The 27952-nt window shown below is 36.8% G+C and overlaps 3 protein-coding genes across 15 annotated transcripts; 1 reads left to right on the forward strand and 2 right to left on the reverse strand.

The window, feature by feature from the left end:
• On the reverse strand, positions 1-27272 carry LOC136267305 (uncharacterized). Of its 13 annotated transcripts, none has more exons than XM_066062423.1 (9): positions 7945-7978; positions 7851-7895; positions 6263-6349; positions 3648-3710; positions 3306-3597; positions 3202-3256; positions 798-2435; positions 452-682; positions 1-401 (listed from the first exon to the last, which is right to left on the reverse strand). In XM_066062423.1, exons 7-9 carry the CDS (start codon positions 948-950, stop codon positions 213-215), a joined length of 573 nt encoding a protein of 190 aa, XP_065918495.1. In that variant the 5' UTR covers positions 951-2435; positions 3202-3256; positions 3306-3597; positions 3648-3710; positions 6263-6349; positions 7851-7895; positions 7945-7978; the 3' UTR covers positions 1-212. The 13 variants fall into 13 exon arrangements, 12 of the variants coding, with proteins under 12 accessions (XP_065918495.1, XP_065918488.1, XP_065918480.1 ...); XM_066062416.1 differs by having other exon boundaries at positions 798-1349; positions 2177-2435; positions 7851-7966; XM_066062408.1 differs by having other exon boundaries at positions 798-1918; positions 2177-2435; positions 7851-7966.
• On the forward strand, positions 14537-18542 carry LOC136267297 (uncharacterized). Its single transcript, XM_066062392.1, has 2 exons — positions 14537-14855; positions 14970-18542. The coding sequence occupies exon 2, from the start codon at positions 14981-14983 to the stop codon at positions 18422-18424; it is 3444 nt and encodes a 1147-aa protein (XP_065918464.1). The 5' UTR covers positions 14537-14855; positions 14970-14980; the 3' UTR covers positions 18425-18542.
• Positions 21103-27899, reverse strand: LOC136247239 (uncharacterized). Its single transcript, XM_066038872.1, has 5 exons — positions 27662-27899; positions 24430-24614; positions 24107-24215; positions 23155-24058; positions 21103-22975 (listed from the first exon to the last, which is right to left on the reverse strand). The coding sequence occupies exons 1-5, from the start codon at positions 27897-27899 to the stop codon at positions 21151-21153; spliced, it is 3261 nt and encodes a 1086-aa protein (XP_065894944.1). The 3' UTR covers positions 21103-21150.
• Between the last annotated feature and the right edge of the window lie 53 nt (positions 27900-27952).

A 27952-nucleotide genomic window follows, 5' to 3' on the forward strand; every position in this document is an offset into this window, starting at 1 on the left:
GTATAATATTATTATGATGATAATAATGAAAGTTATACAAACATATACATGTACAAATTAGGTCTAGCTATTGTATGCATGGAATGAAGTCTATATCAACAGATTTCGATATAGATTGATGTATGTACCATTCTTGATGATGGTGCATGGAGGGAATATATAGTAGTATTACTAGCATTATATGATCATGTATCACATCATCGTCATGCTAATTATAATAATATTATGTTTGTACATTCTGTTGAGTTTTTAGCATAGCATATACACACAGCCTGTAAATTGTCAGCCTTTCCCAAATTGATAGGTGATATTTCAAGCCGCTTACTGCAGTAGTGTGCTGTAAACAATCTATTGTATTGTTCTGCACTAAATTCTATACACTGTCGTTTTGTTATCATATCCTATAATGGACACATGAGCCATCAGAATTACATACAAATTACATACTTACCTCAAGCTTTTGAAGTAGTTTGCTTTGTGTCTGCAAAACCTTTAATAAACCAGTTGCAGTTTGCAGGGATATTTGCAATGTGTCTAGATATGTACCATTAAACAGGTGGTATTGCAAATGGTGCTTGATTGCCATTACATTGGTAAAGTATTGGCATGCTTTACTAAACTTTCGAACCATCTCATTGACGTCAGTATTCGAAGACTGATCACAATCCACTGTTGAACTATTCTGTATTAAAAACCATGCAATAATAGATGCACATATATAACTGTACAGACTTACATCATAGTGCACAATACAGCTTTGACTATATGCTACACACCATACACTGACATCAGCTTACCAGTTCTGATAAATGTTTGATGTATGGTATAGATACATAGTAAATTTCCTCCAGCACGTTGGCCAGTAAAGCATTATCTACATTGTTAGGACAGGCAATTCCTCTTGTAAAGCCAATTACAATTGCTAGCAGAATTGAAACTTTAAGAAACATTGCAAATAAAATTCCTTTAAATCAATGCTAAAACAAGTTCTGCAGTCTCTAAAACTGAAAGTCAACTTGCAACTTTTATAGAACATATATACAGCAGTTTCTAAGCAACTTTATACTACACACATTAATTAAAGATCACTAATGCAGAAAATACAGACTGTATATTAAGATGTTACCATGGTAACTGCATGTGGTTTGTAAAAGAATTTTTTTGCAAACTGCTCATATAATTATGTGCTTATATAAATGTCCATTATCACTCAGCTCATGCCGATTTACTTGCTTTGACACTTAGCCGATCAGAATCTGTCCTATAGCCATTGAAACTGTAGAGGGTAGCAGATATGATGCTGTTAAGCTCCAGTTCTATGCCGTCTAGCACAACACTTGCACATTACACTACAAAGGAGAAGTGTTAACAAGTACAACGATGATTGTTCCTTTGAAAACCGGTGGTACGCAATCCCGGGTACATAGTATAATAATATCTATGACCTTATGAAGTGAACTATGATTATGTCTGTGCTATCTTTGGACATGTTAATTAATTGTGTTCAGTGAGACAAAACAAAGGTTGAATGAATTTAAAATTGAAGATTTTCATGGCAAATGTCACAATGTGAGTATACTGTACTAAATTGTAAAATTAATATTGGCAAGTATTTGTACATGTTCATATATAGCTACAGCAAGCATGCAATAGAAGAATGTTAAATGCAGTGAACTGTGACTATGAGAATATATATGTATTTGTACTTAGTCATGCCATCATCTAATAGCATAAAATAGGTATGAAATCTAGCCAGCAAAATCTTTTCAATTGCAAGTTAACCAAATGTTCAGTGGAACTTCTATCAATTATTGGTCTTACAATGATGCAAAGCTGCCCTTTGTATAATAGTGCTTGTAATTGTAATTATTATTTAAGCAGGGAGTCCACTCAGCTGATACTGAGTTTCAGTGGAGCCCTGAAAACAACACACAGAAAAATATACACTAAATACACAACACAACAGCTAGAAATACACTTAATTACATAAAAGTTGTAGATTATTAAGACAGCACAATTAATACCACTACTACTACTACCACTACTACTACTACTTTTCATTAAGAATTTGCATGTACACACTTTTGTACAGAAAGGAACTCAGAGCATGTATAAAACATAAGACAAACAGTTCATACACTAACATTAATTGACTGAAGATGAACATACTACTTACTACTACTGCTACCACCATCAAACTGGCACATCATTCTTTACAAAGGTAGTATGCACACCACATCAATCACACCAATAAGAGTGTGACCATAAATAATTATTTACAACTGATAAAAAGCAAATATTGCATTATTTAGGAGTGGGAGGCATGTCATGACATGCTATTATCAAAGTTAACCACTAATCTCAGTATCATATGTGAAAATGCTGCATCATCTACAGTTTTGCAATTGATGTTACAATCCTGGAATGTCACCAATCTACAAACAGTACACAAAACTATGTGTAAGTCAGTAACTTACCTACTTTAACATCTCTACTTAAACATTGTTTTCAAAATGTATTTAAAACCTATATCACCCAGCATGGAGTTTGATTGTGGGTTCTAATTTCACTCAACCAAGGCTTACATGTTTTACGGTACAACATGTACTGGCCCCACTGATCATTGGTGCATAATATTGTTATCCCTTTACTGTTGTTTACACTCTGATGTCTGATGACATAATTGAATGTATTTTATTTAGCTATGAGCTAATGGAAATTTTGTTGATACAAACTTATATACCAGCTTTGCCTTTGTGCATTGATCTGAACTGTCTGTGTGTAATAATGGCTTAGCACAAAATGAGTTTATTGCTCTGGTTATATATATATTAATAACACATAGATTCAATGAAATTGATACTTCATGATCCTTCTTACAACCCCTCAATGATAAAGGATGCTGCAGAATACCTCTTTTAAATACTAGAATCATCTATAATGGCAGAGAATAGCTTTTCATTTATAAATATTAGTGTCATACACACCAATTTACAGTCACACTGCTTGCCTTATGTGCTTTACACACCATATCCTGAAAGTGTGACGGTGTGCTGCTGGTTAAGTGTGCTATGACCACCTGAGTTTTAACAGTGCACCACCACCACCACCACCACCACCACTACTACTACGTAACATTACAAGTATGTCAATTCAGCAAAGCAAGGCCAAAATTGTATTAATTTTAAATTAAGAACTTACATCCAAAAATAGTTCATAATGAAGCTTGCTTGTTTATCTTCTGTCATAGCAACATCTATTTTATAGAATAAACAAAGGATTTGATAATTTTGATTCATCATCACCTCATAAATGACATCACCAATCCTGTGTATTGTGTCTAGACAGCTATCACACCCACTCACCACATCACTCATATATGTAAGCTACATATGGTCACTCAGTGTAAACAGTTATCACAGTAATGCAGAGTGATGAAATGTTTCACAGTATACATACTTATATGGGTATAAATTAATGCAATGCTAATTATGTCAGCTACTATATTACTGCATGTCATTAAGGTCTATACACATAAAAAATGTATACAACAAAACTTCCATTATTAAGTTGCCTCATGCATGATCACATATCTGTCTACATAGGACAAGAATGAAGATACACTACACCACGTAGCTACAGCTCACAATAATATCACTCAGCAGCACAACATCTTTCATTGGTTGTTGAAGTGTTCACATGACATGTGGCTATAGAAGGTTACACATTAAATTTTATACTAGTTCCTTCTGTGCATGTACTATAGCATAAAATTAATAGCATACACGAATTAAGCATCATAAATTCCATATTCCACTTATATCATATTGATTTAAATGCTTATCTTAGTAGTAACTGCATTGCAAAACACAATTTAAATGTTTATAAGTGCTGTGCACAGCTATTACAGGGAAAGCATGCAAGCATTTATGATGAAGATAAATGCTTGACAAAATTTCAATTGACAAAAAACTTACTGTACATGTACAGTAATAAAAAGGATTAACAAAACTATACTTGACATGTATAATCAGGTGCACACAGCTACCTAATTGGCACACTGGTCTGCAGGATAGAACCAGATTAACACATAATAATGTGATTGAGGTATACATTAATGCCATGCAATAAAACAATTATGCCTTGTTTGTTTAAAGGAATTGACATGTCACATGTCACTTGGTTATTGTATGGTTCATTGTTTAAGGTATTGTGGTGAGGATGATGTTGCAATGTATTATTGGTATTGTTATTGTAATGTGCACATAATGTTATGTGACAATGAAGTTGAGTTACAACAACAAGAGACTTGATGTGTATCCTCGTGTATCCATGTGTGACTGGATTTGGATAAAGGGGTCTTTCACACATTATTGAAACAAACTTGTCTACTTTGGGGTTCATATCTACACAGACTACTGGGAAAACTTATTGGCATGAAATTTTGGTACGAAGTGAGCTACAACATGGTATAGAGAAAATGGCAGGTTTGTGTAAAAAATCTTTGATACACAGTTATATGTGGTCTGTTCATAGGAAGACCCTCTTTTACACATTCAGCTTTTTAAGATTGGTATCATATGTAAATGTTGCACAATGCCATCATGCACCTATTGTACTATAGCTATGGACCTCTATTTTACTTGGCCTGACAAATAAACAGCAGTGAAACAAGGGAGGTCACCTATATGTTTGCACTCCTACAGGTGTACTAGATTAAGTAGACATTTTTAAATCCTATACATTGCCAACTTCTGGGTGGTCATTAGGCTATGGTGTATTGACGACATATAGAAACGTAAATATAAGGCAACATAGCATAACATGCAGTGAATAGACTGTTGCTACTAAATAATCTCTAAAGTTATCAGCATCTGATTCATTAGAGAACTAGAGTATATGCGCTGTTTACCCCTGCACGGCAATTTAATAAAAACACTATGTTTCCTGATACAATTTGTATGGGTTAAAGAAATAATAGAGCATTGTTTATAGGCAAACACATTTATATAAAGCTTCGAATAACCTCTAATCCATATAGTGGTCACTTGAACATCAAAATAATATTTGAATTTGGCTGATTTGATATGTGTGACCAAAGTTGCAATAAGGGGTCTTCCACACACACATAGGCTAGCAAATTATAGTTACTTGTGATTTCAAAGCCACAGTTTTTAATTAACAACATAATCAATCCTTGAAACATTATTAAAGAAGACATTTTACACTTTCCAAGCTACAACAAGGTTGTAATCAGCTTATACACAACATAATCAGACATTTAACCATACACTCTCACACACTAGCTAGCAATCTTGCTTCAATCACTCCCTCACCCACTCACTCACTCACTCACCCACTCACTCACTCACTCACTCACTCACTCACTCACTCACTCACTCACTCACTCACTCACTCACTCACTCACTCACTCACTCACTCACTCACTCACTCACTCACTCACTCACTCACTCACTCACTCACTCACTCACACACACTCACACACTCACACAAACATCACAGTACAGCATGGCAAAGTAAACCACAATACACAGGCAAAGATTATGCGCATGTGTGTGCTATATTAGGGAGTTATGCAATCCTTTACTCATGTCCATAACTGTACACCCAAGTGATGTAACAAAGTTATATTTAGTTGTGTGACAGGTATAGAATAACATAAATAGTTGGCACTGGGATGTTTCATAAGTTAAAGTTTAACTGTTGCATGCACTGTATGATCTGTTGATTAGAGACTCAGTTTTGTTCTTATTTGGTTATTGTACATATAGTAGGAGGACAGTTAGATCATACTCTTTCAGTTTCATTGTTGTAGCTGACAATGTACATGCACATGCACACTTCATTGTATCATGTGAATTCAGTGCACTTTACATCACTTACCTTTTGTAGAGTATATGGGCAGCACCTTGTTTTATAGTTGTATGAAGTGTATTAGATTGTGACGATAGTTGTTGGTTACTGAAGCTTAAAGCAGCTAATGCTGTAGCTACAACTGCATGGAGTGAAAAGGAGAACCTTCCCAGCTCATTATGAGTGTCACATTATACCCACAGGTACTTCAGCCATGGCTGTAGGGATTAAATGGTGTAGGAGAATCTTTGTTTCACTACTTTGATTCCTAATAAGTTCGGCAGATTGATGGGTTTTGTAAATAGCTTGCTGATATCTTTATGTCATTAAAAAAGTCAAGTGCATGACACTGTGTAAATATTTAAAATCATCAGTTAATCTCACTTACAATATTATTACTTCTTCAACAACAACCCATCATTACTACAGTATGTACTGCTCCTAATGCTGACTGCCAGCATTTCTCAATAAATGGCTGAAATAAAATGAGCTTAGAGTAAACTGAAATAGAATATAATTTATAATTAGAAAACATTACTTTAATTCACAAAATCACAGATTAGTAACCAATTGATTAGGTATCACAAATGATACCAACTATAAACTGATTCAGAGTGCTATTATTATTTTTCCTTCTCCATAATATTACTATTATTAACTAGATGTACCCACACAAAATGTGCATTACTAATATCCTCTGTATAGCATGTTGTAGCTGTCACCTGCTTTCCAGGTAAAAGCAAGGTCAAAAGTGCTACTATGATGTATACAATCTCTATGTAATCCACCTTGTTTGTACTGAGAAATGTAAATATGATACGTGCATTAAAACTCCAATATTGCCCCATGTAGCCACTAAAATATGCCTCAATTAAATAAAATCGTATTGAATAAAATTCATGACATAATAATTATGAAATACACACACATGCATGCACTCACACACAAACAAAGCCTCCAAAGCAAAACCCCGGCAGCCATGCGGAACTATTTCCTATTGCTACCCAGTGAACCAACACTGCATTGGATGCCTGTGCACCAATCAGGCACTTAAGCCTTGTGTAGGAAAATCCTCCTGGGGCAGGGCTAGTAACCTGCAGGAGGACTGTTCAGGTCTCATGGAGAGGTAGCAGAAACTAAAGTTCCACAACGACCTCAACCCCACTAAGTGAGACGAGGACAGTTGGGCATTTGCTTCCCCAGTTTGCACTAGGTACCCATTGATGTTACAGCTGGGTGGGCTGCTTTCCCAGTTGACACCAGGCGACCAGCTCCCCATTTAAACAGCTGGGTAGACTGGAGCAGTGTGAGTATAAAGTTTCTTGCTCAAGGAAATAACAACACCACAGTGGCTCAACCGGGAATCGAACCTGGGACCTTTCGATTACCAGACCGAGCCTTAACCACTTGGCTATGCTTCCTCACACCACACACGCGCGCACGCGACGTACGCACTCACGCATACAGTACGGTACTGAAGTTTTCACCAGCGTTCGAATCTGTGTGGCGCTGTGCGTGAGTGCGTAACAGTTAGCGTGATTGCACACTCAGCTTTTTGCCATCACGCTAACCGGTACGCTCTCACGCACGGCGTCACGCAGATTCGAACGCTGATGAAAACCTCAGATGCGTGCGTGTGTGCGTACTTGCGTGCGTGTGTGCGTACTTGCGTGCGTGTGTGTGCGTGTATACCTTACACAACAAACATTGTGTACAACCAGACTCTTTCGCTTGTACGTGTAATATTGCTCGAGATCTTAAAAAATCGCTAATTAAGGGGCGTGGCAACTGTTTTGCTTGTGAGGCATCGTGGCAGCTGTTTCGCTCACGAGAATCGCGAGCTAAACAGTTGTCACGCCTCTTAATTAGCGATTTTTCAGTAAATTTCGAGCAAAATTGTGCGTGTGATGTTGCGCTTGGGAAGTATTGAGTACAAACAATTACTGACGGCTTATACTATGTTAAAGTGCACTTACCGCATTGTTGAACCATGTATACACCAGAATCCACCGGATTGACAACTAACATGTGATATATTTAGGGGAAATCTCATGGAAAGTCTCTAATTACCTTAAGCGGACACACGTGATACGTGGTTTTAAATTGAATGGTTTAAGAATGTAACTCGTGACTTTAATCGGCTCGACTTTAATGGTAAACTCGAGCCCCTCGTGAAAAACTGCATCGCTTGAGCAACGCTTGAAGAAGTAAGAGTCAAGAATACTGAGGTACTCTATGATATATGCCGGTCTTGAAGGCTAACGAATTCAAAACGAGGAGTGGAGTTTGTGCAAAGTGTCACATCGCCACACACTGATTCACCGTGTTTGTGCGATAGGGTTTTTGGACCTGTCCATCAGATGTTGAAAGGAAATTCATTCCAACTTGTGAAGTTATTGATGTACTCATTGTTGGGGTCCACGGGGACATTGATGATCATTTACCAGTCAGCTGTAAGTAATGTCACAACAGAAGGAATGGAACCATTTCTATACCCCTGTGCTGTGACATACTGATTTTCCAGGTCAATATATGTACACTCATAGATCCTTTATACCCCGGGATAGGAATCTCCGCATACTTGCTGTACTTACTTGTTGTTATTGTTATTGTTATTATCAATTTTGTCAAAAGACCGGGTTGTACAAAAGGACAAGCCTGTAGGCGTACTTCCCACAAAAAGCACATACACACCAGAAATTACAAAAAAAAATGACATAAGCAAATACACCTGTAAAACAAAACTACTACAAGAACAAAAATAAATACTAACAAAACAAGAACATTAAATATACAGAAGATTCAAAAAAGAAAACGACGGAGGGCTAAACGGAACAAGGGTGGCTGTTTAATTCGCAGGATGGTATGGGGTATGGTATTCCACAGAAATGGGCTGTTCACAAAGAAAGAGTAACGAAACGAATTGATAGACGATGTCACAGGCCGGAGAGATAGAGGGTGACACCTTGTGGGAGCTTGGGACAACTGAAAATGTTCACTAAATGGTAAGGAATTCCTGTGGTAGAGACTATCATGAATGCAACAAATAGTAAAGTAGTTGTGATGCTGTTGAATGGTAGGCCACTTTAATGCTTGGATGCATTCGTCAGAAGACTTACTCCAACAGTGAGATGAAGGAATCCACCTACTATTGGAAGCCCAACGGGCAGCTCTACGCTGAACAGATTCCAGAGCATTGATGTTTTTAGCAGTATGAGGATGCCAAACTGGACTGGCATATTCCATAACGGGGCGGACAATGCATTTGTAAGCAGTAGATTTAATGGATGAAGGAGCATTGAACAGGCAGTGGCGAAGAAAATTGAGTGCTTTAGTAGCTTTAGCTGAAACATATTTACAGTGTTCATTCCAGTTCAGCTTTGTGTCAACTATAATGCCTAGGTATCGAATTACAGGATGGTGTAGAATAACAGAAGAATCTAGATGGTATGAAGGTAAAATTGGGGAACGCTTGTTGGAAATCACTATGCTATCACATTTAATTGGATTGAGACGCAAGAGCCACTTTTTCGCCCACTGAGCTATACTTGAGAGATCAAACTGCAACAATTTAACATCATCAGGTGATGAGATTTCCTTGTAGATCGTGACATCATCAGCAAATAGTTTGACTTTGCTGTGAGATATAACAGAGGAAATGTCATTTAATGAAAAGTAAAAAAAGAAGAGGGCCTAAGACTGAACCCTGGGGCACCCCTGAGGTAACCGGAAGCCATGAGGAAAACCTCCCATTAACTACAACACGCTGGCGTCGACTTGTTAAAAATGCCTTTAACCAAATCAAAATATCACCAGAGATTCCAAGAGATTCCAACTTCAACAGTAAACGAGGATGGGAAACAGAATCAAAAGCCTTTGCTAGGTCTAAGAAAATGCAGTGAGTACTACTACGCTGTTCCAGAGAAGTTGCCCAATCATTAACTGCCTCCAAAAGTTGGACTAGCCGCACCGTTAATTAATTGGTGTTGACTGGAAGGAGAAAACTCTGATCTATTGTTCTGTAGTGAGTTTCGTGTTGTTTGATACAGTAATCTTGTTCTTTACTTCGAATAAGGCGGAAAGGTGATTGTGGATGCAAAAACAGTGACAAAACTTGCTGACAGACCCAAGCGATTAAAACTTTGGCTAGCTGTAACTCTGGAACTATTCACTCTATGAGTGTCAAATTCAGTCCGTAAGTATAACTTGGGATATGGAATCGAACCAGCGAAGTCAATAGTCCATATCTCTGTGTTCAAATCTTGCCGTTTGAATGGTGGAGACAAATTTTGGCTAGCTCAACCCGCCTGAAACAATGTCTTCTTAACTTACAATTTGTTTTGTGTACCTATCCATCCTTTGTTTATTGAACTGAAGTAAACTCATTGTCCGCACTGTCCACTAAACAGAGAATTAATACACTAAAGTCGGAGTTACTGATGCATCAATTCATAGATCCCTTTGTAGAAAGGTGTCGATGGAGGTGCAGATGAAAGTGTTAAAAACAGAAGATTCTAATCCCGGGGGTGTAAAGCATGTATGGTACACTCAACCACAGAAATGTAGAACTATGGTTGCAGGTGAAAACAAACTTTTTTACTCAGTTACAAGAAATTCACCCAGCCAGGATAAAATGTTGAAGTGAATGTCATTAGTACCAACCTGCCTTATTTAGCTATACCAATTTTCAGAAACCCCTTTAGAAATCCTAGATCTGCCACTGCAGTATCCATGCTATTGGGGACTACATACCTAGATTATAACATAATATGTTCTTGTCAAACACTAGCTGTTCATTTACAATGAAAATATCGCACTATACTGAAGTATGTAAAATTTGGAATAGGCCTGTGCCAGTGGCGGATCTAGGATTTCTAATATGTGACCGAGCCTGCGAAAACAGGGCATGTGGGCACAAACTACACCCCATCACTCTACAGGTCATATCTCAGTATTGGAAAAGTATATTTCCATTCTGTAACTTGCGTCATGATGCCAATTAATGTTTACTAAGAACTGAAAATCGCAGTGCCATAGCATAATGGTACAAAACGCTATGAGAAATGAAACATTGAAAAAGTAGGCAAAATCATGTGCCCACATGCCCTATTTTCGCAGACCCGGTCATATATGGCGTTTCTGAAAATTAGTATAGCTAAATAAGGCATCTGATAACAATTCCCCAGGAAATTTTGAGATTTTAGAAGCTCTGGATCGGATTTTAGGCTATTTTGTTAGCAATTACAATAAATTCAATACTTTAAACTGTCAATAATTACTAAATACTATAGCTAACTATAGGGCAAATATGGTGACTGCAAGCTGTGGCTTTGGTTGTTGTATTGGAGTAGTTACTTGACTGCTCTATTAGAGTATCTTGATCGTTTTTAATGCAGTGGGGGATGAAAAAGAAAAATGAAGTGTTGCTGATGGTTTAATAGCTATAAATGGTGTTAGTTTTTGTGAACCAATCTAGTGTGTGGTACAGTGTCAAATGCCTTAGCAAGATCCAAGAGTATCGCATCAACCTGAGTCCCCATATTTAGGGCTTCTGCCAAGTCATTATCAGTCGCAACAAGTTGAGTCTCACATGACCTGTGCTGTCTAAACCCATGTTGTTCATTACATAATATCTTGTGCTTGTTAAAGTGATCATAAATAGATTATACTTTCAAAGTTCATATTATGGTATTAATGGCCAATTACTGTGATGGATCGAGTCCTTCCTTATGAACAGATCTCAGCAGGTTACAGTAAATCGTCAGCTAAGCAGCACAGCCCAGGTTATTTCAGGAGTCCCCCATAGTTCAGTATTGGGTCCTTTAATATTTATTTGTTATGTGAATGACATTCCTGATAAAATTAAGTCCACTTTAAAGTTTTACGCAGATGATGCTCTTCTGTACAGAGAGATTCATTCTCCAGAGGACAGTAAAACCCTACAAGAGGATATCAACATGCTACAGCAATGGGCCGAATGCTGGATGATGAATTTTAATCCTGTAAAATGTGAATACTTAAGAGTAACTAACAAATCTTCACCCTTTGCTACACAATATCTCATAAACAATAATAAGATTCAGTAAGTTTCACAAGCAAAATATTTGGGAGTTCATATTGACGAAACACTTTCTTGGAACTTCCACATTAATTTTGTATGCAACAAAGCAAATAATGTCTGAGCATTTCTGCAGCGAAATTTAAGACAATGTCCAGCAAATGTAAGGGAAAGATGTTATCTTACTTTAGTGCGGCCCATATTAGAGTATGCTTGTGTAGTTTGGTCACCCTATACTATGACTAATATTGATAAACTAGAAATAGTACAAATTAAAGGAAAGCAGCAAGATTTGTATGTAATGATTACTCAATGTGCTCTAGTGTCACTAACATGTTAAATAGGATGCACGCACTGGACAACACTTCAAGTTAGAAGGGAAAACCTGAGACTGATAAGATCTACATAATCTTGTTGAAATTGATGTAGGGAACTCACTTAACAAGAATAATTTACCCACCCGAGGTCATTCAAATATTCGTTTAAACATTCCTTTTACCCCGATGCAATTAAATTGTGGAATAAATTATCAGATACTATAATTAATTGTACAAAACTTTAAAGATCTAATTAACTGTTAATAATATTTGTACACACCTGCATTACACCTTTATGTACGTTTACACTCGCTTGTTGAGTCCTGTACATTACATATAATTAAATTAAATAGTTAAGTGCAACTGCATGCATGCTACTGGTGTATAGTTGTTTGCTATGACAAATTGTCAATACAACAATGTTTATGTAATGAGAATGCCACTAAGCTAAATTGAAAAGGGGGTTTCTGTCAAAACCCCAGAAACCCATCTGGATCCGCTACTGTGTGCCCACCTGGTCTGGTAGTGCCTGCCTGATTATTTATTGTATGGAATGTAATTATGTTGTGCTTTGTGTACTGTAGTCATAGCTATGTTGTGCATTTTATTTTGCATTTGTTTGCACTGGTATATGTGATTCAGTACCTAATTGTGTGTGTGTGTGTGTGTGTGTGTGTGTGTGTGTGTGTGTGTGTGTGTGTGTGTGTGTGTGTGTGTGTGTGTGTGTGTGTGTGTGTGTGTGTGTGTACTCTGGGATGGAAGAATGACCTTGGCCAAATCCTGGAGTTTAAGCAAACAAATCAAACAATATCAAATTGCCAATTACATGATTGTATGTACCAATTCCATATACAGTGGAACCTCAGTTATCCGAACCCCTTGGAACCAGGGGTGGTCCGTAAGTCTGAAAAGTCTATATCACTGAAACTGTGTATAAAATAAATAACCTTAAAGAACTTTATTATAAAATATCCGTATTTTCAACTACCCTAATAGAACAGTCACTACTATAATAGAGCAGTCATTACTGTAGTATGGATAACCAAGAATTCAAATAAGGTTCCACTGTAATTTATTGTGTTATGCATAGTCATCAAGATACACAGTAGTGTGTCATGTGGCCAAGAAAGCCAGCATAAATTATTATACTGACAGAAACAAAGAAAATACATTTTCACACATGCCAAGCACTATAGTTTATTGTCTTCTCAAAAATTCATGATTTTTACATTATATCTGTCTTCCATAAATTTAAGCAAAATCACCTAATGTATATTTGTGAAACACATACAAGCCATCAAAGTAAGGCTTAATTTCTTGTTCTTCTGAGATAGCCTAATTGCTCTTGTTTTGCATCAGCCTTGGGGTCAAAATTAATACAGTGTATGTACCACTTTAGCATAGGCATTCAAATGCGCTGATCAGAGTTTAACATGCATATTGCCAGGGCAATATTATGAGAATGCAACTTATTCATGGCTTTGATGCCCAACCAGTTCAAAGATACAATATGCTTTGAATCATTTCATTATATTGAGCAACACAAAGCATTTAATTGTGGGTTTGGGTTTATAGATTTATACTGTAGTTGCTAAGTTTCAACTTCAGTAGTTGCCACTTACTAAATGATGCAGTGAAATAATCATTTGGGCAATGAGTGGATGTGTATTTCCACCCACCACATACCAGTCATTGAGCAGACCACAGAAACAACACAAAGAAGACAACTAGATTTAAATAGGTATATAAGTAATTTATAGTCTTAACTACTTAGCTTAATGCATTAACTAACTTACTGTCCCAATAGCGAAGTTAGTAGGCTTAATGTAGTACAAAATGCTAAAGCTAAAAAAATTATGGATCTTACAATTGCAACTGGCATTGTGTGTAAAGCATAATGATGTATGGACAACATTCTAATGGCTATCAGCCCATGCTATTAACATCACAACCAATCATGAGATACTGAATCAGATGTACATAGCTATAAAAGAAACAGGGTGTATAAATTCAAAGACAATAATATACATTGTAGATAGACAATAAGTAGTCGAATCACTTAGAAAGCTTAATAACAACAGAGTAAAATTTATATTTAATTACTTCAGAAAGTGAATAGCTACTGTCCAGACAAAAGTATTTGCAATTGAATTTTTATTTGGGAAATATCTAGATTGATCATCGCTTGCTGACATCAGTCACCCTCCCAACTAGTGACTTTCAAGTAGCTTGCATCACATTTACTGACAATTGTGTAATGGATACACTTCCGGTGCTTAATCAATAATGTTTAAGTAGGTAGTCTATTCTTTGTAACACAGCAGCACCTGTTACACAATGTCCATAGTACCCTATTGTGTTTATTATGACTTATCATTTGTCATGTATACAGTGCACCATATACAGCATAGCTATGTACAACATTAACTTCACATTCAATTTCAGCAATAACATGTACTGTAGCATGTCCATGGATGTGCACATCTATATAAACAACTTGTTTGAAGTATATACAATGTATCTCCATACTTCTAATACTCATAACCAGTGAGCTTTAAGACTTGTCTGAAGGGTAATTCGTTACTACAGTGCTGTATATGCAACAGGTATATATGAATATAACTACAAGAATACTTAATTACCGTATACATTATATTGTCCTATGGGTAGATTATTCAATGTAGCTGTATTTTATAACCGTTTCTCTGGTGTGTTTTTAGCAGTGAAGAATATGCTGATTTTCATATTAATACTTCTGGCTTTCTCAATACAAGCATTGTCACTGGAAGTGCATCGCATATGCATCAATCTCAATGAATCATGCGTTGAATGGGAAGATGTATTGTTTAAAAACCTGCTTTCTAATTCTGTAGAATCTGAATTCAACCTGATACCAGGAACATATAGTTTAGACTTCAATTTATTAATCAATAATGCTACTAATGTTCTACTAGTCGGACGTACCGACACACCAGCTTATGTTACAATTGAATGCAGTAATTTCAGCTCCCTTGTCATCTCCAATTCAACATCCATCGAAATAAGAAACATCAGATTTCTTGGATGCGGCAACAGTATTGGGGCTGAACACAGTGACTTCTCATTCCCTTCATTTACTAGAGCAGCAGTATTCATGTACAATGTATCCTCACTTGTGATCAGTAATGTATTACTAGGAAATAGTTGTGGTCATGGGATAATTGGAGTGAATATTGTGGGTAAGTTATTACTGGAACATGTAAAGGTGTATGGTGTTACTACTGTCAGTGACAGTAATAATAACACTTGTGATAAATGGAAGACTGCTATTGGAGGAATAATATTGCTAAATTTAGCCAATGAAAGCGATGAGACAGATACAGAGCAAAGAAATATTCTTGTTTCTATTAGAGAATGCAACTTTTCTAACATTAATACAAAAGCTGATATAGAAAAGGCTGCTGAAGCGTACAGTTATAACAAGTCAATAAAGAAAGATTATCTCAATTCATCAGTTGTTGGTCTAGTTCTTCATCAAATGGGTGGCCATGTTTACATCCATATTGAAGATACCACAATAACGAACATATACTCTTCCAATGGTCCATTAGTTTTCATTTCATATTCACTAACAAGCGTAAACAACATATCGTTCAATAACATCTCAATAAGCAACACAAACACAACCCATTCTACATTTGTATTAAGCTGCAAACATGGAGTTAAAAAATCAAATTATATAGCAACACGGTTAAGAAATTCAACTTTCCTTGCCCTATCATCCTCCATGTTTAGCTGGAATTTTGCATGGCACTCAATAATAAGAATGCAAAGTATTCATAAGGATTATGATAGAATATCGATCATGAAACTCAATAATAACCTATTTATCAGCAATACCATTGGGGATAGGTATACTCTATTTCGAACAACCAAAGTCACACCAATTTTCACAGGGCTTACCCAATTTATTAACAATACAGCACATGTTATTTTTAGCATGTCAAGTTATATAATACTGGCAGATGGGTGTAAACTTTTCTTTGTTAACAATAAATGCAGAAATTTATTTAAAGAAAATTTACCTGGACCAAGGTACATTATTAAAAAGGAAGTAATGTCTAAGGATGAAGAATGTCCTGTACAATTTGAGAATGCAATCAATGTTATAATTTCTTTTGACAAAAATATTGGATACAGAAAAGCAATATATGGGAATCCACTTTATGGATGTAAATGGATTTCTGATTCTCCATTGCAGAACATATTACCTATTGAAGTGATTAAGAATGTTACATACTTTAACAAAGGGAATGAAGTTAATAGTTTCATTTCAGGTGCTGAGAACAGCGTATGCCATTGTGACAGTGAAAATCAGGTAGATTGTCTTGACACAAAAAATATCATTCTATATCCAGGTCAAGCAGTATTAATGACGTTAACTCATTTCAACTTTAACGTTGCATTATATACAGATTTCACAACTTCACACTTTAATAAAATAGCACCTACCTGCAATGTCTTTGATCATAATGGCATAACTTACAACTCATCCAACCCAAAAATTGACTTGATATTTAAAAATTGTACAACCGTTTCCTACAGGATTAAGTCTGTTTCTAGTCACAAAAAGATATGTTTACTACTATTAAGAACTGCCACTAAGGAGAATAGTATGTATGCATTTAAAATTAACTTACAGAATTGTCCTGTGGGGTTTTATTTACAGCAAGGCATATGTACTTGTGATCCAGCATTGGAAGAAAACTTGGAAGGATTACGCTGTGACATTACATTTGAGACATTTTTTCGACCACCCAACAGTTGGCTATCAAAGAAAGGCAGTAATGTTATTTACACAGGTCACTGCCTAACTGATTACTGTATTAGATTTCCAAGTTCACTGCAGCTTAAAGAACCTGACAAACAATGTACTTCAAATAGAAGTGGAATAGCATGTGGAGCTTGTACAAGTGGGATGAGTGCAGTGTTTGGCACACTACGGTGCAAACTTTGCTCCAATTACTGGCTCTTAATGATGCCACTTTATGCTCTTGCTGGTATACTACTGGTTGTAGCATTGTTTGTGTTGAACTTGACTGTTGTGGATGGAGATATTTATGGGTTTATTTTCATGGTAAATGGCTTAAGCACTCATAGCTCAAGGATATTTCCTTCCACTAGTAATGCTGCATATATTTTGGTATCACTTGCTAATTTAGATTTAGGATTTGAGGTATGTTTTTACAATGGTATGACTCAGTATGCAGCTACATGGTTAAGATTTGTATTTCCAATTTATGTTCTCCTCATTGTTGCTGGGCTGGCTTTTGCCAGTCGATATTCTGTTTTAATTGAGAAGTTGACACGTAAGAGAGTTATTCCTGTGATAGCAACACTGTATCTTCTTACCTACAATAAAATAATGTTAGAAACATTTCGAGGATTATTTTCGTACACGGTGATATACTACTTACACAGCAAACATACTGATGTGTACTGGTCTGTGGACACTAGTGTTTCTGTGTTTGGTACTCAATTTGCTCTATTGTTTGTATTTTGTCTTATCATATTCCTGTTTGTCATAGTTCCAACTAACCTTTTGTTGATTTTCACTAAAACTGCTTATCGCTTCAGGTTCATTGTCAACTATTTAAAGCCATTTTTAGATGTCTATCAAGCACCATTTAAAGAGAACTGCAGTTATTTCTTAGGCCTTGAGTTTATTTTTCGAGCAATAATTTTTGCTTGCTACTCTTTCAAGCCACCAGATACAGCAGCAATTTACAATACAATATTAATAGTTTACCTTGCTCATTTGTGCTGTTCTCAACCATTCAAAAGTAAAACAAATACAATTCTCTATGTGGTTTACCTGATATACCTGGGTGCATATATAATGTTATTTATTCGTTATTTCCCTTATGGCCAATATCCATATGGTTTGATGTTCAACCTGGTAGTGTATTTGGCCTTTATTCAGTTTGTAGGAATCCTTGTTTGCCATGCTTGGAAATACATCTTGAGATACTCTGAATATTTCAATAGATATGAACTGGTTTTAAAGAGATGCATTAATCGTTGCAAATTAAACCTTTCTAGAAGCAAACATAGAAATGTGAACTCGATAGTTGTCTCCATGGCAAGCTGCGAAGATTTTCAAGAGGAGTTACTTGCTTTAGACTTGGACACTTAATTAAGATAAAGTACTGAACATGCACTGTAAATGTAATTCATGCATTTATGAACAGATATATAAACTACTTGTACATGTGTGCATTATACATACTGTAATATATATATATATATATATATATATATATATATATATAGAATTGGAGCATCACATAATTATATTGTTGTAACTTTTTGGGTATGCGCACAGCATACTTAGTGAATAATTACAAATACTGTTAATTAATCACCTGTATAACATTGTATTAGCATTTGGATTAATTAATGTTGCTATTGTGTGTATATTAGAATATCTCATCAAGTTGGTATTATTTGGTTGATGCTATCAGATCAAATTTTCATTTGTTCGCATAATTATCAGGATTTGTGAACTACTAATAACATAATATTATATTGGTCTTTGCGTGGGAGGACCAAAGCGATGCCGCGTATCATATTCTCCATACAGTACTAATCAACTGCATAACTGTACTGCGCTTAATTGGGAAAATACAGCACACTTAGGCAAATACAGTACAGTTATGTGGAGAATTTATTTGTGGAATGTTACATAAACAACACACTGTAAATCGCTAAAACCAGCCAAACTAATCCTACGAGTTCGTTCTACGGCTACGAATAAATTGTATAAACACTTACTGATCATCTGATCATGAAGCTTTTAAACATGACTCCACTAAGACAGCACAATTGATCACGTGCGTAACATTGTAAATCTCTAAAACTAGCCAAACTAATCATATTAGTTCGTTCTACAACTAGAAATAGATTAGTTAAACACTTACTGATATCCTTATCACCGAAAATCGCAGCGGTTTGAGTACTAGAGAAAATCTCTCCGAGCCAGACGTGACCAGGAAGTACAATATAACACTTAAAGCACCGCCTTGCTTGTGTGTACGAAAAATACAGTACTCGGGGGTGTCTCGAGGCAAATACAGCACTCGGCTTTGCCTCGTGCTGTATTAGCCTCTCGACACACCCCCTAGTACTGTATTTTCTGTACACACGCGGAGGTGCTTTAACTCTAACGTACTGTATACAAACCAAAGAGGACTTCCAGACATTCAGCAGTTGGGAAATTTGCAGCAGCATAATATAATATTATTATGGTAACTGCTACTCTGTAATGAACATTACGAATCTCATATCTAAATCTTCCAATACAGGATTCTTCAAACACACATGCACTCCTGTACTAAAATAAAATATTTTGGAGTTTCAACATAGTGGCTTTGCATTTTGATGTTAAAATCCTGAAACCGGCAATTGATTTGTATTGGTAATGACATGCATTTGAGTGCAATTTTGGCTATTATGAGTGCAAGTATTCCACAATTGCATGAAAATGTGTGTGATTGCCTACTAATTAGATTATAGTGACCACCCTTAATGGTTTGTAGTACACATCTATTAAGTTCAATGTGGCCAATAACTTCTACCAGGTCATTGCATCATTCTTTTTTATGTAAAATCATTTGGTGTTGCACTTAAAAGGCTTCACATACTAGCAATTTAGATTGGCTACTATACATTTTTGTACTTGAAAGGCTTCCATTGTCAGCTTATTTGATTGGCTCTTCATTCACTTTCTTGTTGCACTTAAAAAGCTTCTGCTTATTCTGCTATTTTATTGGCTATTTTACAGTGCAATTACAGAAACAAGGCCATGTGATTTGGGATTAATTGCACTCCTACTATTGAGACTAATGTATGGCAAACTAAATCACTATGTGACGTGATAATTAGTCAAACAAAGCAGTCAATCTACTTGTCCAGTCTCTTATGTCAAATTTTAGGCAACATTGTGATTTACTGGAACAAAGAACCAAACTTAGTACAGTTATTCCTTAACAAAATAAAAGTAATTTCAAAAGAAGTGCCACTACTTAATTATCCCCTAGCCCCCAATGGTAAAAAAATAAAAATATATAATTTAATGACATGATTTGTTCATTTGCATGTGAAATAAATTATTTCTATGTTAACAAGTATGTTTTTTAATTAGGAACAGCTAGCGCACTTATATCTCCATTGTTTCAGTGGTGACTTGAGGAACAAGAAAATAATTCTACAGTTTCTGGTATGGTTATTCATTACCTATTGAACTTTTAAAATGTTTTTGGTACCTCCTAACACACTTTTATGGTCAATAACAATGTGTTACTATTATTCTACTTAATGGCCATTTTTATAATCTCAAATATATAGCATTAGTATCTGGCTTTCCTTGTAGCCACCTATGTACATTCAAGACATATCATCACTATGGAAACTTCTAGCATTGATTGGGACTCATGAAATGAAACAAAAGTATTGGTGAATTGGGGTGTCCTCACTGTCCTGTAGATAGTCTGCAGCGCAATGGAGTGACCATAAATACAACAATTTTCTTGATACTGTTAGTGATTTTCAAACTCTAGATGCATTGCCAACAAGTTAGCATCGTGTATTTAGTAGAATGCAATAGTTGAGTGAGTTGTTATGTGCATTCTTTGCAAACTAAATAGGACACCTTGACCTGCTCTTTAATTTAATTTTGGATTAAGAGCTTGAGCTGTGATAGATTATACTTGTATTTAGGCTCCTATTTGTTGATTATTAGTTTCTCATCCAACCTTCCTAATTATCATGGTGAGGGCGGGAGGGTATTACCATTATTTACATTTTGACCATTATTTATACTGCACATTAAAAAAACACATGAATCGTTAATTAAAGCAATGTTTATACTCTTTTTTTAATTGCAGGTCTATCTTTACATCCTGAACACTGAGGATAAAATCCTTCTGTGACAACTACACCAGTCTCCTTACAGCAATAAAAGCAAATCGGTTCTTTATTTAAGGAATAGTATAGCTTCTCTAATGGATCATAGCAACGTAAAAGTCGTATAGCCACATCTGCTAATCGTCCGGGTAGACAAAGATCCGATACAGATGCACCACAAGTGTAAGTGTAGTCATCCAATGCAGTGTTAAGCTCAATAAGTTCAGATTTCTTCAACTTGTATTTACTGTATACCAAACGCCACATCTCACACTCTTCACACTGTACCATCAGGTTGGTATTCTTTGCGTGCTGCACACTGGCTATAAATGGCATTGTTTTCTGTCTGGCAGGATGATTTTGTAGTGATGGGTGATGCTCTTCAGATGTAACTGTATTGTATACAGTATCAAAGGGTTTGTAATGGCCATCTTCTTGTGGTACTGGGTCTGGTAAGAATGCAAGTGTTTCAAATATCTCTGGTGGGAGCCTTGACGGCTTACATATATCACAATCAGGTTTTCCACATTTCTTAATGCAGAATGAGTAATGTCTCTGCTGACAACAATGATTGTAAAATCTCTTCAAACTTTGATGATCATCCAGGCTTCCCTTTTTAAGTTTCTCTCCAATAGCCAACGTTTCATCAACCTCCAAAAGGCCCTTTTCAAATTCAGCCATGTCATGTTCTGTTGCTGATGAGAAACCTTCTATTACTTTTCCTTTCAGGCTTATTCTTCCAAAAACATCATGAAGCAAACTTTTCACTGGCTCTATACTGTCAACACATACTTCTTGAACACGTGGGTGTCGTTCAGCTGCATGGCGGAGTGCAGCTAAGCTATTGCAACCAGAAATGATTGATTCATCTTCTGTACCCATTTCTTTTCTCATTAGACCAACGGATTGCAAACCCATGTTGAGCAAAGACATAATCCTCTCTACTGGATTTCTCCATGAGTGAAAAGGTGCAGTACGAGCTACACACAAAAGGTCTAAATCTAAATTTTGAAATAAAGAAATGAATGATGCTTGAACTGAAACGTATGTTAGGCGATGGTCTGGGCCACCATCACAATATACAAAACAAACAGGTTTGGAAGAACAGTCACTTTCCTCAAAAATTTTCTGTAACTCAGTAGCATGATGCTGAGGACTCGATGGTTCAAAAGCTGCTTCTTTTAGGCCCACCTTCACTTGTCCTGTATACCAAGAATTTTCTATATTTTCAGGTATATCAATGAAAAGTGAAACGGATGGAATGATACTAAAGCGTGTAAAATCATGGTCGCCAACTTCAAAATTTGCATTTCTGCTGACTAGCACTCGTCGTCCTTGCTCAGCTGCAGCAACTGGAAAACCAGGTTCCCCAACTTTGATTCTGTGCTTGTCATCCATACATACAAATGTGCTATGAGCTCTTAATAAGATGGCCATCTCTCTCTGGTATCGAAATATAGCTGCAGCATAGTGTGCATCTTCATGGTCTTTTCTAAACTGCCTCGCTTGAATCATGTACTTTACATCAAGCTTTCCAGTGTAGTGTAACTTAGATTTGTTGTGAATGCTCTTTGGCCAAAATTGTAATGACAACCATGATACTGATGGTATATTAGTATGTTCTGGACATTTTGACTTTACTTGTTCAAGGAGATCATTTGCAGATATGGCCTGGGCTAAATGAGTGACTTGGCCATGTCGTCTATCATCCACTGCAACTCCAACACTTTCTTGAAGATACTTCCTACACTCATCCCAAAAGACATCGTATTGACTTTTTTCCCTTCATTGTGCCTACGCAAATCAACAACTATCTCAGGGTCTTCCATTTCAATAAGCTGCTGTACTCTTTTATCTATTTCAGCTTCATGCTCATTGGTTGATGAGGAGTGATCACCTGTTAATTCCTTGTACATGATACGTAAAAGAGCGGGCTTCAAACAAGGCAAAATCCTTCCATACTTTGATGTAAGTTGAGCCCGCATTGCTCGAGTGTGATAAATGTGGATTTTACTTTTTAGAGCTTCAATGGGACGCTGGCTACTTACAATTAGATTACTGCTTGAGGCTTCTTCAGAAATGTGCCATATGAAATGAGAATTCCCCATATTATTTCCATGAAAATAAGTCAGCATTACTGCTTTAAAGGCAAGTCCTCTAGACTGTAAATTTTGAATAAAATGATACTTCTTGCGGGGGTCTGAAGGACAAAAGTATTCAATAGCCAAATATTCAAACTCCTTCTGCTTTTCAAGTTCTTGCTCGAGTGTAAGAAATTCGTCTTGTGACTCTTTATTGACAGGTAATAACACTAATGCCATATTATCAGCTATCTGACGAGCTGGATACAACTGAACATGGTGCTGCTTCATCTTTTTATTTTGCTCTTGTAAATATAATGCATAATCAGAAACAGATGTGGCTAAAGATTCAACATCAGCTTTCCATGGCTGCCAATTGCTACGTAACCAAAATTTTCTTTGCAAATAGTTAAACAGGTTGTTTGAGTGTTCCCTAAGAACAGGTGCAGACATGTTTTGAGCAGATCTTTTACGGTGCTTTGATGCTTCAGGGGTGTTATATCCAGAAAAGTTTGACCAGCTATCAGGAATTCTTTTATTTCTATGGTTAAAAACATCATGGCGGCCGTCAATATACCACAACAAATCCACCATGTTCGCTAGAAATTTCTCACCATCATCTGCTACTTCATTGGCATACCACATCATGTTGTTGCTCTCAAAATATTCAATAAGATCATTGTATAATTGTTGTTTCTTGTTCAGGATGTGTAAGATTTTGTTAGGCAAAGTCAATCTTCTGGAAGCTGACATCAGTACCTCAATGGCATTACGACGATTATCAACTACAATTGAAACATAAAAATACATACATATGATTGTATAGACCAAACCTGTAGTTTCATTTAGCTGAACCTCTGCATTACCAATTTCAGTAGCAGAAAACTTGACAAAATGTCCAAACATCTGTGCAACTTCATCAATTCTTAGCTCTGAATCAACCTATACACATATTATAAATAAAAGTATCTAGCTATACATGACCTACTGAGTAAATACCTGTTTAGTGAACAGATTGAGCCAAGTGCTATTTTACTACCTTGTAAAAAGTAAGTGTCTGTAATTTTATATTATTTTTGTTGTACTAGCTAGTCTTAATATTAAATTTCTTTAATATTTTAAACTAACACACTATAAAATACAGTGAAGTACAAACCTTGTCCAAGTTGTCCTTCTTTCTTCCCACAAAAGTTTCCCTCAGTTGCAATCGTGCTCTATCAACTTCATCTATTAAGCGCCCTTTCAGTTGGCTGTTAAAGAACACTCGAAAAGTAGAATCCGGTGGTTCCACCGCAATAATTTGCCACGGAAAAACAGTTCTTCTGGCTGATACACAGTGCACTGTAGCGTTAATTAACATAGACATGTTTACAAACGTGCTGACTTGGTATCACGTGGTCTTCTGAGCATGCGCAGAGTAAATAATGGTGAAATGGTTACAGTCATGCGGTAGCCTAACACGGATGCGGGCGGTGGATGAGAAACTAATAATCAACAAATAGGGGCCTTATGAAGAACCTGTGAAGATTTCTTGGTAATTACTAGTGATCATCAAACTGTTAATCACATTTAAAATGTCATTTTATCATTGTACATGTAAGATTTGTAAGCAACGCTGAAAATAGTTTTCTGTGAATGTGGTTGTTGTGAAATTGTGTGTTATTTACATTTATGATGTTGAGGAGCTATCACTGACAAGACTGAAGCAACAGTGTTATTGTGGAATCTGCTGTTAGATCAATAAGTAAACATTATTCAATGTATAATGAAAATAAGAGGTTGTAGTGACATTAATTATATTGATGATAAACATGTTTAATGCTACTGTCTCTTACAACTGCAATCATGTTGAAAGTGAGGATAAACTCAGTAACATTCTGGTATGGCCTAATGTATTTCGCGGACAGGACTCACGGACTGGACTCGCGGACTGGACTCACGCACTGAGCTGGAAACAGTTTTTAAACAATAATCCAGGCATTATCCATCTCTTGCAACACTGAAGACACCACTATCGAGCTACAACTGCTAATACTGCTCTTCCTTACAAGTCAACAAACTAGCGCATGCACTAATTAATTAGAATACACTTACGATGCACGAGTACTAGCAGTGATAAAACGTGATAGAGGCTGTTGTTGTAGCTTAGATGTTTTTCCTTTGTTGCTCCAGTACTTAGGACTAGTGTTAGGGCTGTAGTGATGAGCCAGTTTATTTGCATAGCCCCATCACCTCGCCGGGTGGTGCCTTCTACAGCTACCCTGCTAAGAATTGTTACTGACTCATCTCTACAACCCTAGCACTAGTGCCAAAACAATAAAGGAAAACATCTATGCTACAACAATAGCCTCTATCACGCTTTATCACTGCCAGTACTCGTGTATCGTAAGTGTATTCTAATTAATTAGTGCACGCGCTAGTTTGTAGACTTGTAAGGAAGAGCAGTATCAGCTGTTGTAGCTTGATAGTGGGGTCTCCAGTGTTGCAAGAGATGGATAATGTCTGGATTATTGTTTAAAAACTGTTTCCAGCTCAGTGCGTGAGTCCAGTCCGCGAGTCCAGTCCGTGAGTCCAGTCCGCGAAATACATTAGGCCTTCTGGTATATTAATATGTTTGCAGAAGTTTGAAGGTGAAACCCTTGCTAAATTATTTTACTCAAACAAAGCCAAGTGCACAAATGTTGTTATTTTAAGTTTTCAACCTCAAAATTAATGAGAGTTAAAAAGCAATTAGAGAAAAATCTTGAATGTAGCTTTAGTGATGATGAAGAAAGTGTGTCAAAGTTCCAGTATGTTTATAGTGATGTTGAAGGATTAAAGTGTAATGATGATTGCAGTGATGGTGTAACACTAGCTGACTCTAGTAGTGAGACAATCCAAAGAAGGTCAAAACATCTATTCCCCCTAATGATGTAGCTATGTTGTATATTTTGATCCGCCTCATCTGGTAAATTGCATCAGTGTACTAATATAGGGCTGGATTGTGATTTGCGAAGATCTTCAGGATACTGGATTAATGGCAAAATTATCTAGTGGGGACCTAGTAGCGATCGAAGCCAAATACCACTATAATTCCTCTCAACTTAAAAAACCATCACAGAACCTTTATACAGTCTCAGCAATCTTGTGATAGTACGAAGAATTCATAATACCCCTGTAGAAAGGCGTATCGTGAAGTTGTGACGTAACGACAATGTTGTGGTTTCTGACGTACAAGTAGCCATAAAAGTGCAAGATCCTTAGCAACATTTCACACCTAGTCTCGCGTGGTCAGACCCACTTTTCGCGCGGTGCTTATTGATTAATAATTATAAGCGCCTAGCTGCGAGAGGGTCTGGTATAATTCGAATAGCAAAGTTGTTCTGACACCCTGAGCTTTCTCAGGGTGATAATGAAACACCTGGTTAAGTTTCATCACGCCACGTCACATTGCGGACTTGTCAACATAGAAAGGAATTTGTTAACAACCCACAAAATGACGTGGCGTGATGAAAGTTAACAGTGTTTCATCATCACCCTGTAAAAAGTCAGGGTGTCAGAACAACTTGGCTATTCGAACTACACCAGACCTTCTCGCAGCTAGGCGCTTATAATTATCATTCAATAAGCGCCGCGCGAAGAATGAGTCTGGCTACGCGAGACTATTTCACACCTGCGACGCTCAGAATAGCTGTATTCGCGAATGGTTTAGCAAGAAACGTCTACTAAGCGGTCTTAACCTAGTCTCGCGTGGCCAGACCGCTTTTTTATTTTAGTCGGGAGAAAAGGGTCATGTCCTGTTCGAATACCCATAGATAGTTTACCACAGACAGTATACTATCTATGGAATACCCGCACTTGTTCTCAAAATCCCGGTTGTGGCCGGGATTAATTCCAATCGCACTTACTACAATCATTGCAAACATTATAAAGTCGTAGCTGACCTGTTCGTCACTGAATGATCGGAATCCTATCTTTTCAATTACCCAGTCAATAGCAGACTTCACGTCCATTCAAGCATGCTTCGAGAATGCATTAAGACGCGCGCGTAGAATTAATCTCTGCCACAACCGGGATTTTGAGAACAAGTGCGGGTATTCGAACCTTTTTTCCCGACCGAATGAAAAAAAAAGAAAAAAAGTGGTTTGGCCACGCGAGACTAGTCTTAATCCATGAAGGAACGATTTTAGTTCGGTGAGAAACGCTTAGAGCTGGATGTGATTTGGTTGCTAGCGACGTTGTTAGGCACGCGCTCAATCGATACCATGTTCAACCATAGATAGTATACCACAGACAGTGATGTTCAGTATTAGTAACTACAGAGAGTTCTAATAATGTGATGGAATCTGTGGAAACTACCACAAGATCAGGTCTGCTTAAGGTAGATGTAATATGAGGTAGAATGGTACTTGCGGGACTAACACTTGCCTGGTGGCCAGGAAGATCTGCATAAATCTTATAACATGGTGGTAAATCTTTCTTAAAGTTGCGAACAAGAACCTGCAGAACAGAGTCATGACGCCAAGTGTATCTGCCTTGATCAAGTGCAATGGAACAACCAGTTAAAATATGGTTAGTTGTTGGTTGAGTACAGTGACAAAGGGTACAAACTGGACTAGTGATTATATTCCAGCGAGCCAGATTCATAGGCGTTGGTAAGGTGTCACAACCGGCACGCAATAAGAAAGAAAGTTGCTTTT

Source organism: Dysidea avara, chromosome 1 (genome assembly GCF_963678975.1).
Source record: "Dysidea avara chromosome 1, odDysAvar1.4, whole genome shotgun sequence".
In the NCBI taxonomy this organism is placed as follows: domain Eukaryota; kingdom Metazoa; phylum Porifera; class Demospongiae; order Dictyoceratida; family Dysideidae; genus Dysidea; species Dysidea avara.